Source organism: Staurois parvus, unplaced genomic scaffold (genome assembly GCF_062004578.1).
Source record: "Staurois parvus isolate SC_StPar_1 unplaced genomic scaffold, SC_StPar_1.0 ptg002027l, whole genome shotgun sequence".
In the NCBI taxonomy this organism is placed as follows: Eukaryota; Metazoa; Chordata; class Amphibia; order Anura; family Ranidae; genus Staurois; species Staurois parvus.
Genome location: NW_028319823.1, coordinates 27812 through 44646, shown reverse-complemented (window position 1 = coordinate 44646; position 16835 = coordinate 27812). Strand labels below are relative to the sequence as shown.

Genomic DNA, 16835 nt, shown 5'->3' with positions numbered 1-16835 from the left:
AACACCATCCCAACTGTGAAACATGGTGGTGGAAACATTCTGCTTTGGGGGTGTTTTTCTGCTAAGGGGACAGGACAACTGCACCGCATCAAAGGGACGATGGGCGGGGCAATGTACCATCAAATCTTGGGTGAGAACCTTCTTCCCTCAGCCAGGGCATTGAAAATGGGTGGTGGATGGGTGTTCCAGCATGACAATGACCCAAAACACACGGCCAAGGCAACAAAGGAGCGGCTCAAGAAGAAGCACATGAAGGTCCTGGAGTGGCCTAGCCAGTCTCCAGACCTTCATCCGATTGAAAATCTGTGGAGGGAACTGAAAGTTCGAGTTGCCAAACGTCAGCCACCAAACCTTAATGACTTGGAGAGGATCTGCCAAGAGGAGTGGGCCAAAATCCCTCCTGAGATGTGTGCGAACCTGGGGGCCAACTCCAGGAAACGTCTGACCTCTGTGATTGCCAACAAGGGATTTGCCACCAAGTACTAAGTCATGTTTTGTGAAGGGGATCAAATCCTTCTTTCCCTCATGAACATGCAGATCAGTCATCATTTGTTAGACGCATTTCTGCTGAATTTGTTGTTGTATTCTGTCTCTCAGTGTTACACCGAACATTCCATTGTTAGACCGATCATTTCTGTGTGAGGGGCGAACATTCAGCATCAGCCGGGGAGCAAATACGCATTTCCTTCACTGTATATTCAGCCAGCAGATGGTGTACTTGGATCTATTTCACATATTTTACAGTATCTCCATACTTCCCATTGTTTAGAGTGCTCAGTAGCTCAAACTAAAATTTACACTAGAGAATGAGTTGGAAGCCCACCTGTAGCGGTGTGTGTTTGGGAGACGGGGTAGATTCGCTCCATGTCCAGCGTCTGGCTATAGCTCTTCCCTCTCTGTAGCGGAAAGACAACTTTGGTCATGGCGTTGGTGATACTCTTCCATTCCAGGATGAGGCCAGGAAGAGGGTGGAGAGGCTTCAACTTCTCTAGAACATCCTGATGGAAGAGGACAGACAGTTCATCAAAGTGGAAGTTTTTGAGCGTTCCCTTTTATCCGTACGACCAGTCCAGCCACTCACAGCTGCAGTCACGTGCTTGCTATCTCCCAATACAATCCGGGGTTAGTAGGCCTGCATTGTATGTGATGATGTCAAGGGGCCAACCAAAGGCTGGAACTTCAGAAAGAAGGACAGCACTGGAGCCTGTTGAACGGTCCTTCTTTTTGAGGTTCCAGCCTGTGGTTGGCCCTTTGACATCATCACATACAATGCAGGCCTACTAACCCCGGATTGTATTGAGAGATAGCAAGCTCGTGGGGGGTGGGGGGCCTGTAAAGGTATTTTTGGGTTCCTGCTAGGAGTTCAGACTTACTATTAATTTTTTGGACTACGTTCCTCTGCCCCTCATCATTCACATATAGCTTGTTTTTGTTTATATCATGTGAATGCACATTAAATATCTGGTGATCCTGCCAGTCCCTTTGGCCTTCTTTTAGTTTTCTGACCACGCTAGCCACGGAAGCAGATTTGTGCTAGCGTGGTACGTTCTATCCTTCATCTACTTATGGGACTTACATGATGACGTGCCAATACGTTGACACGCCGTGCCTTGCCCAGCTTTGCTGAGCTTCACAGCATACAGGAGCATGGAATGAGGCAGAGTACCCAGTGTGGACATTCTCCACATCCCCATGACGGACAACTGGATGCCTCCCATGTAAACATGCCCCCCGCCATGCACAACAGGCATCAGACCTGAGTCCCACAGTCACATGACCACTGGATTTCACTCAATAACCACTTGACCTCCGGAAGGTTTTACCCTCTTCAGGACCAGGCCACCTTTTTGCTGTTTAGCACGGCGCTACTTTAATTGGTAACTGCGCGGTCATGCAACATTGTACCCAAATGACATTTTTATCATTCGCTTCACACAAATAGAGCTTTCTTTTGGTGGCATTTGTTCACCACTGTTTTTTTTCATTATATAAATGAGAAAAAACTGAGATTTTTTATTTAAAATTATATTTTCTACTTTCTGTTAAAAAAAAAATATCCAATAAAATCAAATTTCTTCATGAATTTAGGCCAAAATGTATTCTGCTACATGTCTTTGGTAGAAAAAAAAAATCCCAATAGGTGTATATTAATTGATTTGTGTGAAAGCTATAGAATCTACAAACTATGTTATATATATATATATTTGAAAATTGATCAATCCTGATGATGGCGGCTTTCATTTCTTGAGCTCCAAAAATGACGGGACAGTACAAATACCCCCCAAATGACCCCTTTTTGGAAAGTAGACAGTCTGAGGTATTCAGTAAGAGGCATGGCCAGCTTTTTGAAGTTGTAATGTTTGTCACGATGTTTTGAAATATGAATTAAATTTTTTTTTTTTTTTTTTTTAACCACCACCCGTCAGGCCGTTGTATATAAACGGCCGGACGGTGGCAGTGCAGGGTCGGGTGGCCATTTATAAACAGCGCGCAGGCAGTGCGCAGCACCGCGATCCAGTGCCCGCTGTGTCCTCCGGACACAGTGGAACACCGATCGTCGGACGGGACCTCTACGTGAGGTCCCGATCATGTGATCACTGGGGCAGCACAGTGGCTAAATGGTTAGCACTTCCGCCTGGCAGTACTAGGGTCGTTGGTTTGAATCCCAACCCCGGCACCACCTGCCTAGAGTTTGCATGTTCTCTCTGTGCCTGCGTGGGTTTCCTCCGGGTACTCTGGTTTCCTCCCACACTCCAAAGACATGCTGGTAGGTGAATTGGATCCTGTCTAAATTGGCCCTAGTATGTGTATGAATGTGAGTTAGGGACCTTAGATTGTACGCCCCTTGAGGGTGAGGGACTGATGTGAATGTACAATATATATGTAAAGCGCGGCGTAAATTGACAGCGCTATATAAATACCTGAAATAAATAAATAAATAAATCACTGATTGGCCAATCAGTGATCACATGCAGAGTAGTCAGCAAGATGTCACTTGTGACATCATTGCTTACTACGTGTGAAATCTGTGAATGATCACAGAGGTCACATGGTACAGGGCTATTCACAACAGCCTTGTACCATGTGACAAGCTGTGACCAATCACAGCTCTCACAGTATTTCTCAATGGCTGCAAGAATGCAGCCAGAGAGAAGGAGAAATGATTGCTTTTACAGCCTTTATGGGTGTAAAAGCAATCAGTGTATAAAAAAAAAATCTTCATCACCCCCCACAAGTAGTACAGTGTCACAATGGTGACACTGTACCACTAGGGTGACAGTATGTAGAAAAAAAACCCCATAAATAATATAAAAAAATAAAATAAAATAAAAATGTAAAAAATTTTTTTTAAAAATTATAATTTTTGGTTATAAACTAATTTGAGTTATTTTTTTTTTACTAAAAAGATAACGGAATAAATTTTGGCCAGGATTTATGATGAAATATTATTTATTTGTAAAATTTTATAAGAAAAACACTTTTTTTCAAAATTTTTGGACTTTTTCATTTATATAGCAAAAAAAGTAAAAATCCCAGTGATGAATAAATACCACCAAAATAAAGTTTTATCTGTCTCAAAAAATGATAAAAAATTCATATGGGCACAGTGTTGCATGACCGCGCAATTGTCATTCAAAGTGTGATAGCACTGAAAGCTGAAAATTGGCCTGGGGGGGGGGGGGAAGTGTCCGGACTGGAAGGGGGGGGAAGTGTCCGGACTGGAAGGGGGGGGGAAGTGTCCGGACTGGAAGGGGGGGGAAGTGTCCGGACTGGAAGTGGTTAACAAGCTGTCACCAGTGCAATACAGTGCCACCATATGACTGTTGTGGTGGCGATCAGGAATAAAAAAAAAAAAAAATTTTATTTCATTTATTTAAACTTTTTTTAAACATATTTTTTCTTTTTTTTTTTATCCTGTTATCAGAGTAGTTCAACGTCACCATAGTTTACTACTCTGGGGGAGTGATCAAGGATTTTTTTTTTTCTACACTTTGATTGCAGTTACAGTGATGATCACTGTAACAGCAATGTTTTGCACGGTCATGAATGGGTTACATTCAAACGGCTGTGATTGGCCCACAGCTATCACGTGGTATAGGGTGATGTGACTGGTCTAGGTATCATGTGAGAGCTGTGGGAGCTAATCACAGCATCTCTATAAGAATCGCAGCTGTTATGAATTGTTGACATTGTGATCATGCGATCGCATAGCTATCACATGATCCTCCAGCCCATTAAAGCAACCGGTTACTGGGAGCCGCCAATCGCTGTGTTGTCGCGGGAATGTCGTACTGGGTGCCCCAGAGGGCTCGCAGGTCTTGTCTCCGCCCCCTCCTGTAGTTTTCAGCGATCTGTAGTGGGTGGAGCCTGCTGGGACCCCTCCCACAACTCTGCTGTCTGCACAGGCAATGTACAGCACCAGTCATGATGTCACTGCTGTTTTTATAAGGCACTACCTGTGACTGCGATGGACTTCGGTACACACTGAGTCAACATATCTTTTGTGTCTATTGAAGATTATATTTAAACTTTTTTTTCTTTTTTAGGTTTTTAAGCCCTAAATTTAGCTCTAAAAAACATGAACTCTAACTTTTCCTAAATATTATTTTCCAGATGTTACTGGTGTCCATTACACTTTCCGCATCTCCAGAATTTAAGGGGGAGGTGTTCTGTAGTCCACCAGGGGAGAGCAACGCTGGTTGGGCTATTAGTAAAGCAGAGGCACTGTGCTGTCATCACACTATAGGAAGACCAGAGCTCACCGGATTTCTGGCAGATGGACAGGTATTCTTCTGTACTTGAAGTGTTTTTTTTAAAACGTGGATGATAGTGTTAGGGAACGGGTAAAATATTTCACGGGCAGCACTGTTGTCTTTTACCAGATCGATAAACTGATATTACGTATTCATTGGATACCTTGGTAGTGCTGAATTGCTTGCTGAGTCGGATTCGGTTTCCATTGATGGCCGCCCTCCTGGTGTAGCCCAGAGTCTTCTTGTTCCCCTGACCTTTCATGTCCCCATTGGGAGGGAGTTTGAGCTCGATGAACAGGACCTGAATACACACAGAGGATGTAGGAACTCAACGACCATATTACAAAAAAAAAAAAGCACACAGCCCGTCCACAATGACAGTCCCTGATGTACAATCCGTAACATGCTATCTAATCTGTCCTATGTGCACAGACCATAGAGAACAGATTACAGGACGGCGTCTGACAGGCTACGCCAGAGAATGGAGATCATCAGGTCAATGAGAAACACAACACAGAATTGCAAAGAGGACCCGTATCAGATCTCAGTGGAAGGAAGAGGTTTTTACTGTGTGGGCTCCAAACGCATGGGTGCAGCACACCTGAGGGCCCGACACAATGGGAGACAAAAAAGTCTGTTATACCTGCATACAGCATAAAAATATGGGCCACCATCAAGGTAGGGTTTAAATGTGGGAGCCACCAGGATTGATTGATTGATAGATAGATAGATAGATAGATAGATAGATAGATAGATAGATAGATAATAGATGATAGATAGATAGATAGATAGATAGATAGATAGATAGATAGATAGATAGATAGATAGATGATAGATAGATAATAGATAGATAGATAGATAGATAGATAGATAGATAGATAATAGATAGATAAATAATAGATAGATAGATAGATAGATAGATAGATAGATAGATAGATAGATAATAGATAGATAGATAATAGATAGATAGATAGATAGATAGATAGATAGATAGATAGATAGATAGATAATAGATAGATAATAGATAGATAGATAGATAGATAGATAGATAGATAGATAGATAATAGATAGATAGATAATAGATAGATAGATAGATAGATAGATAGATGATAGATAGATAGATAGATAGATAGATAGATAGATAGATAGATAGATAATAGATAGATAGATAGATAGATAGATAGATAGATAGATAGATAGATAATAGATGATAGATAGATAGATAGATAGATAGATAGATAGATAATAGATAGATAGATAGATAGATAGATAGATAGATAATAGATAGATAGATAGATAGATAGATAGATAGATAGATGATAGATAGATAGATAGATAGATAGATAGATAGATAGATAGATAGATAATAGATAGATAGATAGATAGATAGATAGATAGATAGATAATAGATAGATAGATAATAGATAGATAGATAGATAATAGATAGATAGATAGATAGATAGATAGATAGATAATAGATAGATAATAGATAGATAGATAATAGATAGATAGATAGATAGATAATAGATAGATAATAGATAGATAGATAATAGATAGATAGATAGATAGATAGATAGATAGATAGATAGATAATAGATAGATAGATAATAGATAGATAATAGATAGATAATAGATAGATAATAGATAATAGATAGATAGATAATAGATAGATAGATAGATAGATAGATAGATAGATAGATAGATAGGAGTTTTTTTATATATAATATTTTCATTATAGTTTTTCACTTCTTTTATACCACAACTTCTAGTCAAGAGCTAGGCATAGATCTCACTGAGGCCTCTGTTACTGCTCATTATGCCCCTACTCCCCAATAGTGCCATCAAGTCACCTCCCCCTTCAGTAGATAGTCCCATCCATTGGGAGATGCAATGGGGACAGCAGCATCCCCCACTGCAGATAGTGGGGAGGTGATCTGTAGTGCACACAGAAACTGGGAACAATATTTGCATCTGTGTTGCTATGGCTATTTTGGTGATTTTTCTTTTATAGCCTAGATATGTAAATTGTTACATTTTAGAGCATATATTGTTTAGAAGCCAAGATTCCTCTATTGATGTGCTAACAAACCTGTTGGGCTGGTTCGTGGAGCTCAGGACAGGAAATGATGCTACAGGGTTAGAGAGAGGATTTGGACAATCAAGTGAGGGAAGGAGCCATAAGACGACATAAGTTAAGTAGATATTTAGTACACTTATTGGATACATTATACGCACTTATTCATTAGGAAGGATGGATAGTTTGCGCATGTTGTGGGCATATCTTATAATATCTGTCAGTCTTGTACCATATTCCTACAATTGTATCAGTTTGTATGTAGAGCATTTCTTTAGTAAAAGCACGATAATACACTACAGAGGTTTCTAAACTTCCTCGCTTTACTGCAAAGTGACCTAATAGATGCAAAGCAAAACAGCGTCACAGGCAGAGAGCGAATAGAAGCTCATTGTTAGGGTTGCAAAAAAGAAATGAGAATGCTAAAGTCAGCACAGGCTCTCTATGTTTCCTAACCAGTGCTGAGCCAATCCCACCCATAAGACGGATGAGGTTGGCCTGGTACCTGAGCGACGTCATCAGGACTGGTCAGCGAGAAGCTGTGTCCGGCCAGCTGGTAGGCCTGGGCCTCGATCTCGGTCAGCTTGGCCTGCATGATGTGTTTCTGGGTCTCGCATTCCTCCGTACTGAATCCAATGCCGTTCAGCTCCAGGAGCCCCAGGCAGTACTGAGTGGGCATCTCCACATTGCGGAATACATCTGTGGATGGACAAGACAGAAGAAAAACAGCCTGAATAATACATCACCACAGATTACTATTTCTGGAGAAGTTCCCAGTCCAGGTGATACTAAAGGCCAGCTCCATTCAAAACTGAACTGCTCATTGGAGTCATTGTGTTTATTTTTTTTTTTTTTTTCCAAAAAACAAAGTTTATTGAAAACAAGATACAAATTTTCACACGAAAATGTACAGAGGAAATGCACATAGGACAAACAGCAAAACATAAATCATACAAAGGCAAATGAGGTCCAACGCAAGACCAAACAGTGTGGATGAACTAGGCCACGACAGGTTTGTGCCAGCAATATTTAGGTATGCTTGTCAAGTGCTAAACATAAAGAGACGTCTGGCCTTCCACCATAACGTCTAGCGATAAAAATCTGTAGGGGGGAAAAGAGCAGTACGATGCCTATGTGAGAGTCAATACTACAGAATACGATGGAGGAATTGTGCGAATGTAGGAGTAATTGTCGTGGGAACCGCGAACGAATTGCGGGAGGTGATGCTGACCGCATACTCAGTGTGCTATCGGAAAAAGTGTCCAAAACGTGTAAAAGCATATGAAAGAAAAGAAAAGAGAAGGCGAGAGAAAAAAAAAAAAAGGGGGGGACAGAAAGAAGAAGAGGGGGGGAGAGAGAGAAGAAAAGAAAAAAAAAAAGGGGGGGGGGGAGGGGGAGGAAGGGAAGCAAGTGGGGAGGGCAAAATAAGAGAAGGGACAACTGACAAAAAGATCTTATCCTCCAGACAAACAGTAGCGGGAGTGGGTAGAACCTAAGCTATCAGCGGCGTCAAAGGAAAGCGTGTGTAACACAGGGGGGAGTATGAGGACACCCTCAGGTCAAATACCACTAAATAACACTATCAGGAAGTCCAAATTAGGTTTTAGACAGATTGGTCCATGAGGGATCGATATTCCGGGGTAGTCAGAAAATGGGTCCAGCAGGTCCATACATGAGAGTATTTCGTAGGAGTATCGAGGGCAGTCGCAACCAGTTCTTCCATGTCCGCCGTTTTACCCACTCGAGTGAGCCATTCACGGATAGAGGGAGAGCGTGTGGAGCCCCATAGAACCGGAATACAGAGTCTGGCTGCGTTGATCATGTGCATGGCTAATGATTTAAAATACTGAGCCCTGGGAAGGGAAGAGTGATGGAGGAGGAACTGGGCAGGAGAGAGAGCTAAGGGCATTGTGTTTATTTTATATTGTGGAGCAGCATTGATGTTTTTCAGAAGTGAGCGGAGAAACCCACAATGAAGAATGCAGAGCAGGAAGGCCGGTCAGTACTGAACATGTGAAATGGAAGCTTTCCCAACTGTGTTTCATGTCTCCATCCTCCCACAATGGTGACATTTCCTGCTATAATGTGTGACTCCACCCCTCAATAGTTTGTGTCTACCCCTCCCACAATGGGGAGATTTCCACCAGTAGTTTGTGTCTCTGCCCCTCCCACAATGGGGAGATTTCCACCAGTAGTTTGTGTCTCTGCCTCTCCCACAATGGGGAGATTTCCTGCAGTAGTTTGTCTCTACCCCTCCCACAATTTGGAGATTTCCTGCAGTAGTTTGTCTCTACCTCTCCCACAAAGTGTCTTTGCCCCTCCCACAATGCTGAGATTTCCTGCAGTAGTTTGTGTCTCTGCCCCTCCCATAATGGGGAGATTTCCTGCAGTAGTTTGTGTCTCTGCCCCTCCCACAATGGGGAGATTTCCTGCAGTAGTTTGTCTCTACCTCTCCCACAAAGTGTCTTTGCCCCTCCCACAATGCTGAATTTCCTGCAGTAGTTTGTGTCCCTGCCCCTCCCACAAGGTGTCTGCCCATCCAACAATGCTGAGATTTCATGCAGTGATTTGTGTCTCTGTCCCCTCCCACAATGAGATTTCCTACAGTGGTTTGTGTCTCTGCCCCTCCCACAAGGTGCTGCCCATCCAACAATGCTGAGATTTCCTGCAGTGGTTTGTGTCTCTGCCCCTCCCACAAGGTGTCTCTGCCCCTCCCACAATGCTGAGATTTCCTGCAGTGGTTTGAGTCTCTGCCCCTCCCACAAGGTGTCTCTGCCCCTCCCAAAATGCTGAGATTTCCTGCAGTGGTTTGTGTCTCTGCCCCTCCCACAATGCTGAGATTTCCTGCAGTGGTTTGTGTCTCTGCCCCCTCCCGTAAGGTGTCTCTGCCCCTCCCACAATGCTGAGATTTCCTGCTGTGGTTTGTGTCTCTGTCCCCTCCCATAAGGTGCCTCTGCCCCTCCCACAATGCTGAAATTTCCTGAAGTGGTTTGTGTCTCTGCCCCTCCCACAAGGTGTCTCTGCCCCTCCCACAATGCTGAGATTTCCTGCAGTGGTTTGTGTCTCTGCCCCTCCCACAAGGTGTCTCTGCCCCTCCCACAATGCTGAGATTTCCTGCAGTGGTTTGTGTCTCTGCCCTGCCTCTCCCCATGGAGCTCCCAGAAGACAGCCAGTGACTGGGCGTCCTTCACCCTAAAGCAAATACACAAAGAGAAATATGGGGCTACGCTCCATCTCAGGCACCTAATCAGGTCTGGCACTCTATGGTAATACTTTAAGTCACTGATGCAGGACAAGTATGCAGCCAGTGAAGTCAGAACCCAAGCTTATTCCATGTCATTGACAAGTACCAAAGGAAGTGCACAAACATGATGACCAGACAAGCAGCATTTTCAAAAGGAAAAGTAGTTTCTGCTACAGGTCCGGATTCCCTCCGTGTCGCTAAGATGCAGACTGTTCCTGACTCCAGACCTCTGGAAATTATAATGGTTTTGGTCCAGTGGAAATAAAGACCTCTGATGGATGATAGAAAGGCCTAGGTTGACCCAGACAAAAGAATGGAGGACATCCCCTTTAAGATGAGAGGGGGAGGAGCGGTCATTACCTTTTAGTTTCTCTCTTTCTAAAAGCCCGTCCAGCTTGGTCATGATGCCAAAGGTGAGAACCGATTCTATGGCTGCTCTGTAGCGCCCTGATTGGTCACCACCAGCACAGAGTCCCAGGCTCTGAACTCCTTGGCCAGTTCCAACTCCGTCCAGCAAGGGGAGCTCATGCGGCAGGAAGTTTGTCACCATGTTGTGAATGGTTCGTTCCTTGGAGCCGGGGTCCAGCAACCAGCAGGCCACCTGCAGAATAGGAATTGTAGTTACAGGAGATTTGCCAGTTTCAGGTTTTATTGCACCAATGGGGCTGTAGAGTATAGCCAAGCGGGATGACATTTAGTCTGCCTGGTGGTGGATGTTAGCCTGGAGGAGTGGGCCTTCCTGGGCAGATTGTATTTGCATACAGATTGCACATATGTGATACTGAGCTTCCATGATTGAATGAACTGATATGCAATCAATGAAAGAGACAGGCCAGGGGCATTCATGCTGCTAAGGGCTGGATGATGCTGGACGTCCTCCAGCCAGGAAATAGGGCGGGCTCTATCTGACTTGCTGCAGGTTCTAATGTACATTGTGATAAGCTCACAGTGTGCAGTGAAATCAGAGTAATTCTAGTAGAGGAGAGAAGAGACTCTACAAAGGTGTAAAACACGAATAAAAAACGGGATCAGCTTTTTATAAAGTTCTGTTTTTATCATTTTCCTCCATCTCAATGTTGCTGATCTCCTCCAGTCTCAACCAGCCACTTCTTGTCTACATGTACTCGCTGTCCAGTTCTCCTCTGCTGGCCTACAGAAATGCTCCGCCGAGAATATGGAGATGAGGAGAGGGAGGGATTTTAGGAATGAGATAAAAAGACAAGAGGGAGGGATTAGGGGAATAGGGAGGAGTTATAGAGACGAGGAGAGGGAGGGATTTAAGGAATGGGGAGGTGTTATAAAGATGAGGAGCGGGAGGAATTTTGGGAATGGGGAGGGGTTATAGAGACAAGGAGAGAGAGAGAGATTTAGGTAATGGAGGGGTTATGGAGTCGAGGAAAAGGAGGGATTTTGGGAATGGGGAGGGGTAATAGAGATGAGGGGGAGGGGTTATAGAGACAAGGAGGGGGAGGGATTTCTGAAATGGGGAGGAGTTATAGAGATGAGGAGGGAGGGATTTTGAGAATGGGAGGAGTTATAGAGACAAGGAGAGGGAGGGATTTTGGGAATGGGGAGGGGTTATAGAGATGAGGAGAGGGAGGAATTTTGGAAATGGGGAGGGATTATAGAGAAGAATAGAGGGAAGAGTTTTGGGAATGAGGAGGGGTTATAGAGATAAGGAGAAGGAGGTATCATAGTGCTGCTGATCTCCTCCAACAACTTTCAGCCATTTTTTGTCTACATGTACTCGCTGCCCAGTTCTCCTCTGCTGGTCTACAGAAATGCTCCCCTAGATTATGGAGATGGAGGGAGTTTAGGAATGGCGAGGTTTCATATAGACAAGAAGAGAGAGGGATTTAAAGAATGGCGAGTGGTTATAGAGACGAGGAGAGGGAGGGATTTGGGGAATGGGGAGGGGTTATGGAGTCCAGGAGAAGGAGGGATTTTGGGAATGGGGAGGAGTTATAGAGACAAGGAGAGGGAGGGATTTTGAGAATGGGGAGGGGTTATAGGGATAAGAGGGAAGAATTTTGGGAAAGGGAAGGGGTTATGGAGTCGAGGAGGAGGGATTTTGGGAATGGGCAGGGGTTATGGAGAGGAGGAGAGTGAGAGATTTCAGAAATGGGGAGGGATTATAGAGAAGAATAGATGGAAGGGTTTTGGGAATGAAGAGGGGTTATAGAGAAAAGGAGTGGGGGGGATCACAGTGCTTCTGATCTCCTCCAACCTATTTCAGCCATTTTTTGTCTACATATAATCGCTGCCCAGTTCTCCTCTGCTGGTCTACAGAAATGCTCCTCTAGATTATGGAGATGAGAAGGGGCGTGATTTTGGGAATTGGGAGGAGATAAAAAGACAAGAGGGAGGGGTTTGGGGAGGGGTTATAGAGACAAGGATTTTGAGAATTGGGAGGAGTTATAGAGACGAGAGGGAGGGATTTTTAGAATGGGGAAGAGTTATAGACAATGAGAGGGATTTTGAGAATGGGGGAGTTCGAGAGACAAGGAGAGGGAGGGATTTTGGGAATGGGGAGGGGTTAGACACAAGGAGAGGGAGGGATTTTGGGAATGGGGAGGGGTTAGACACAAGGAGAGGGAGGGATTTAGGGAATGGGGAGGGGTTAGACACAAGGAGAGGGAGGGATTTAGGGAATGGGGAGGTGTTATAGAGATGAGAGAGAGGGATTTAGGGAATGGGGAGGGGTTATGGAGATGAGGAGAGGGAGGGATTGATTTTGGAAATGGGAAGGGATTATAGAGAAAAAGAGAGGGAGGGATTTTGGAAATGGGGAGGGATTATAGAGAAGAATAGAGGGAAGAGTTTTGGGAATGAGGAAGGGTTATAGAGAAAAGGAGTGGGGGGGAATCACAGTGCTGCTGATCTCCTCCAACCTATTTCAGCTATTTTTTGTCAACATATAATCGCTGCCCAGTTCTCCTCTGCTGCTCTACATAAATGCTCCCCTAGATTATGGAGATGAGAAGGGGAGTGATTTTGGGAATGGGGAGAAGATAAAAAGACAAGAGGGAGGGATTTTGGGAATAGGGAGGGGTTATAGAGACAAGGAGAGGGAGGGATTTTGGGAATGGGGAGAGGTTAAGTAGACGAGGAGAGGGAGGGATTTGGGGAATAGGGAGGGGTTATAAAGACGAGGAGAGGGAGGGATTTGGGGAATGGGGAGGGGTTATGGAGTCGAGAAGGAGGGATTTTGGGTTTGGGGAGGGGTTATAGAGACAAGGAGGGAAGGATTTTGGGAATTGGGAGGAGTTATAGAGACAAGGAGAGGGAGGGATTTTGAGAATGGGGAGGGTTAGACACAAGGAGAGGGAGGGATTTAGGGAATGGGGAGGTGTTATAGAGACGAGAGGGAGGGATTTAGGGAATGGGGAGGTGTTATGTAGACGAGGAGAGGGAGGGATTGATTTTGGAAATGGGGATTATAGAGAAAAAGAGAGGGAGGGATTTTGGAAATGGGGAGGGATTATAAAGAAGAGAGGGAAGATTTTTGGGAATGAGGAGGGGTTATAAAGAAAAGCAGTGGGGGGGATCACAGTGCTGCTGAACTCCTCCAACCTATTTCAGCCATTTTTTGCCTACATATAATGCTGCCCAGTTCTCTTCTGCTGGCCTACAGAAATGCTCCCCTAGATAATGGAGATGAGAAGGGGTGTGGGTTATACAGACAAGGAGGGAGGCATTTTGGGAATGGGTTACAGAGATGAAGGGATTTAGAGAATGGGGAGGGGTTATAGAGACGAGGAAAGGACGAGATTTTGGAAATGGGGATGGCTTACAGAGAGGAGGAGAGGGAGAGATTTTGTAAATGGGGAGGGTTTATAGAGACCAGGTGAGGGAGGGATTTAGGAAATGGGGAGATGTTATAGAGACAAGGAGAGGGAGGGATTTTGAGAATGGGGAGGGGTTATAGAGACCAGGAGAGGGAGATTTTGTAAATGGGGAGTGGTTATAGAGACGAGGAGAGGGAGGGATTTTGTAAATAGGGAGTGGTTACAGAAATGCGGAGAGGGAGAGATTTTGTAAATGGGGAGGGGTTATAAAGATGAGGAGAGGGAGAGATTTTGTACATGGGGAGGGGTTATAGAGACCAGGAGAGGGAAGGATTTTGGAAATGGGTTAAAGAGACGAGGAGAGGGAGGGATTTTGAGAATGAGGAGAGGTTATAGAGACCAGGGGAGGAAGATTTTGTAAATGGGGAGGGGTTAGAGAGATGAGGAGAGGACGAGATTTTGTAAATGGGGAGGGGTTAGAGACGAGGAGAGAGAGATTTTGTAAATGGGGAGGGGTTAGGGACGAGGACAGGACCAGATTTTGGAAACGGGGAGGGGTTATAGAGAGCAGGAGAGGGAGGGATTATAGAGACGAGAAGAGGGAGAGATTTTGTAAATGGGGAGGGGTTAAAAAGATGAGGAGAGGGAGGGATTTTGTAAATGGGGAGGGGTTATACAGATGAGGAGAGGGAGGGATTTTGTAAATTGGGAGGGAATATGGAGATGAGAGGGGGAGGGATTTTGTAAATGGGGAGGTAATATGGAGATGAGAGGGGGAGGGATTTTGTAAATGGGGAGGGAATATGGAGATGAGGGGGGGCAGATTTTGTAAATGGGGAGGGAATATGGAGATGAGAGGGGGAGGGATTTTGTAAATGGGGAGGGAACATGGAGATGGAAGAGGGAGGGATTTTGTAAATGGGGAGGGAACATGGAGATGAGAGAGGGAGGTTTTGTAAATGGGGAGGGAATATGGAGATGGGGGGGGGGAGATTTTGTAAATGGGGAGGGAATATGGAAATGAGAGGGGGAGGGGTTTTGTAAATGGGGAGGGAATATGGAAATGAGGGGGAGGGGTTTTGTAAATGGGGAGGGAACATGGAGATGAGAGAGGGAGGGGTTTTGAATTGCGGCAGGGTAGAATTCCAGTAGGATTCATGCAGGACATGCACTGGGAGTCAGCTCACTACAGGAAGTTAGGAGCTCACCGAATTTCTGGCAGGATCAAACAGTATCTATCTTTACTTGGTGTATTTTCAAAAAGACAAAACCCGGGCAATGTGCCTGTACTGCAGAGATGAACACGGAATATGTTTCTTATCATTATCCCCAGAAACACATGAAATTTGCTGGTTTGGAGGGAAGAGACAGGTAGCAGATAATTAGATGCGGTCAGATCCGGTTCGGCCTGTGATGAGATAATCCAATAAACCTTCGCTGGCGATAAGCTGATTGCAGAAGGAGATTAATCCCGAAGTGAATCCATCTGGTGATGGCGCTGAGCCCCGTCCTTATCAGGCGTGAGAACCGCAGAGCGGAGCCATGGAAGGTTACACTACCTGATAAATCTCCCCTCTCATCAGCCGGAATCCTCATTACACATGTAAAACCCTCTGATGGGGGGAGAGCCGGAGAGAGAGGAGCAAAAGCTGCTTTTATCAATCTTAAAGGAAAACTCCACTTTTAGTTAAAAAAAAAAAAAAAGATTATCACTGCGCAAATGCATTAAATCATTAAAAAAGAACATTCAGTACATCCCTGCAATGGTTTGTCCCTTTAAAGTGGTTGTAAAGGCTCATTCTATGCCCGAAGGTAAAAAAAACCTCACCCCAGCCCCCCCTAAAACTCACCTAAGCCCCCTCTCGATCCAGCGATGTGCACTGGAGTCTCGGTTATCCCGGGAGTCCCTCTCCTCATTGACTGAGCCATTGGCTCCCACTGCTGTCAACCGCAGCCAGTGAGCCAATGAGAAGAGCGAGGGGGACTCCGTGTGTGAATGGATACGCATAGCAGCAGGTGTCCCCATAGCAAGCTGCTTGCCGTGGGGGCACCCCGACAGGAGGGAGGGGCCAGGAGCACCGGAGGGGAACCTGGGAAGAGGAGGATCCGGCTGCTCTGTGCAAAACCATTACACAGCAGGTAAGTACAGACATGTTTGTTATTTTTTCCTTAAAAAAAAAAAAAAAATAGCCTTTAGAATCACAAACACTTTTGCTGCCCCAAAAGCAGAGACCCTGGAGAATAAAATGGTGAGCTTTCTTCAGTAAAAGGAACTTCAGCAAAACAAGAAAAAAAAATTACAAATAAAACGTAAGCCCATCAGAGTCCCTATAGGCGACCCTGATGTAAGGGGGGACTCTGACAGACGCTCTGATGTAAGGAGAGACTCTGCATGGGACTTCTATGGACTTCTATGTTAAAGGGGGACTCTGAACAGGACTGTGGAGTGTGGGTGGGAGGGGCGGCACCAGGGGCGGACTGACAACTCATGGGGCCCCCGGCCAATAGGGGATCATGGGGCCCCTGTGTCCTTACCCAAACTCAAAAAAGCCTATGAAAAAGGTAGCAGGGGCATCTCATGGGGCCCCCTACTGACCCCGGGCCCTCGGGCAGTGCCAGAGTTTCCAAATGGTCAGTCCGCCGCTGGGGGCACTAAACAGGAGCTCTGCCTCAGATGTAAGGAAGCTCCCACGATCGGTTGTTAGGATGCAGGCGGTCCTAGCAACCAATGATGGTACAATGACAGCTCAGTCAGGGAAATCTGGGGGTGGGAATTGTGGATGTTGGAGAGAAATGGAAACCATAGGCTGATCTGAATCAGGGTCCCTATGGCCCTGTTGTAAGCAGGGACTCTGAGGAGGACTCTGAAGTAAAGACTCTGATGGGGACATTAATGCAAGAGGGGACTATGATGTAAGGAGGGAGTCTGCTGGAGACTCCCATGTAAGGAAGAATCAAAACAGGATCCTAAAGTA

The 16835-nt window shown here is 45.0% G+C and overlaps 1 protein-coding gene across 1 annotated transcript in view; it reads right to left on the bottom strand.

Annotated features, from left to right (window-relative positions):
* Positions 1–16835, bottom strand: part of POLQ (DNA polymerase theta) — a gene marked incomplete at its 5' end in the record, with an annotated part of 68418 nt that overhangs the window by 25527 nt on the left and 26056 nt on the right. Inside the window, 4 exons of the mRNA XM_089664766.1 lie at positions 824–998; positions 4918–5055; positions 7334–7527; positions 10433–10673. Of these exons, the coding sequence (XP_089520892.1) occupies positions 824–998; positions 4918–5055; positions 7334–7527; positions 10433–10673 (748 nt within the window). The remainder of the gene's footprint in view (positions 1–823; positions 999–4917; positions 5056–7333; positions 7528–10432; positions 10674–16835) is intronic.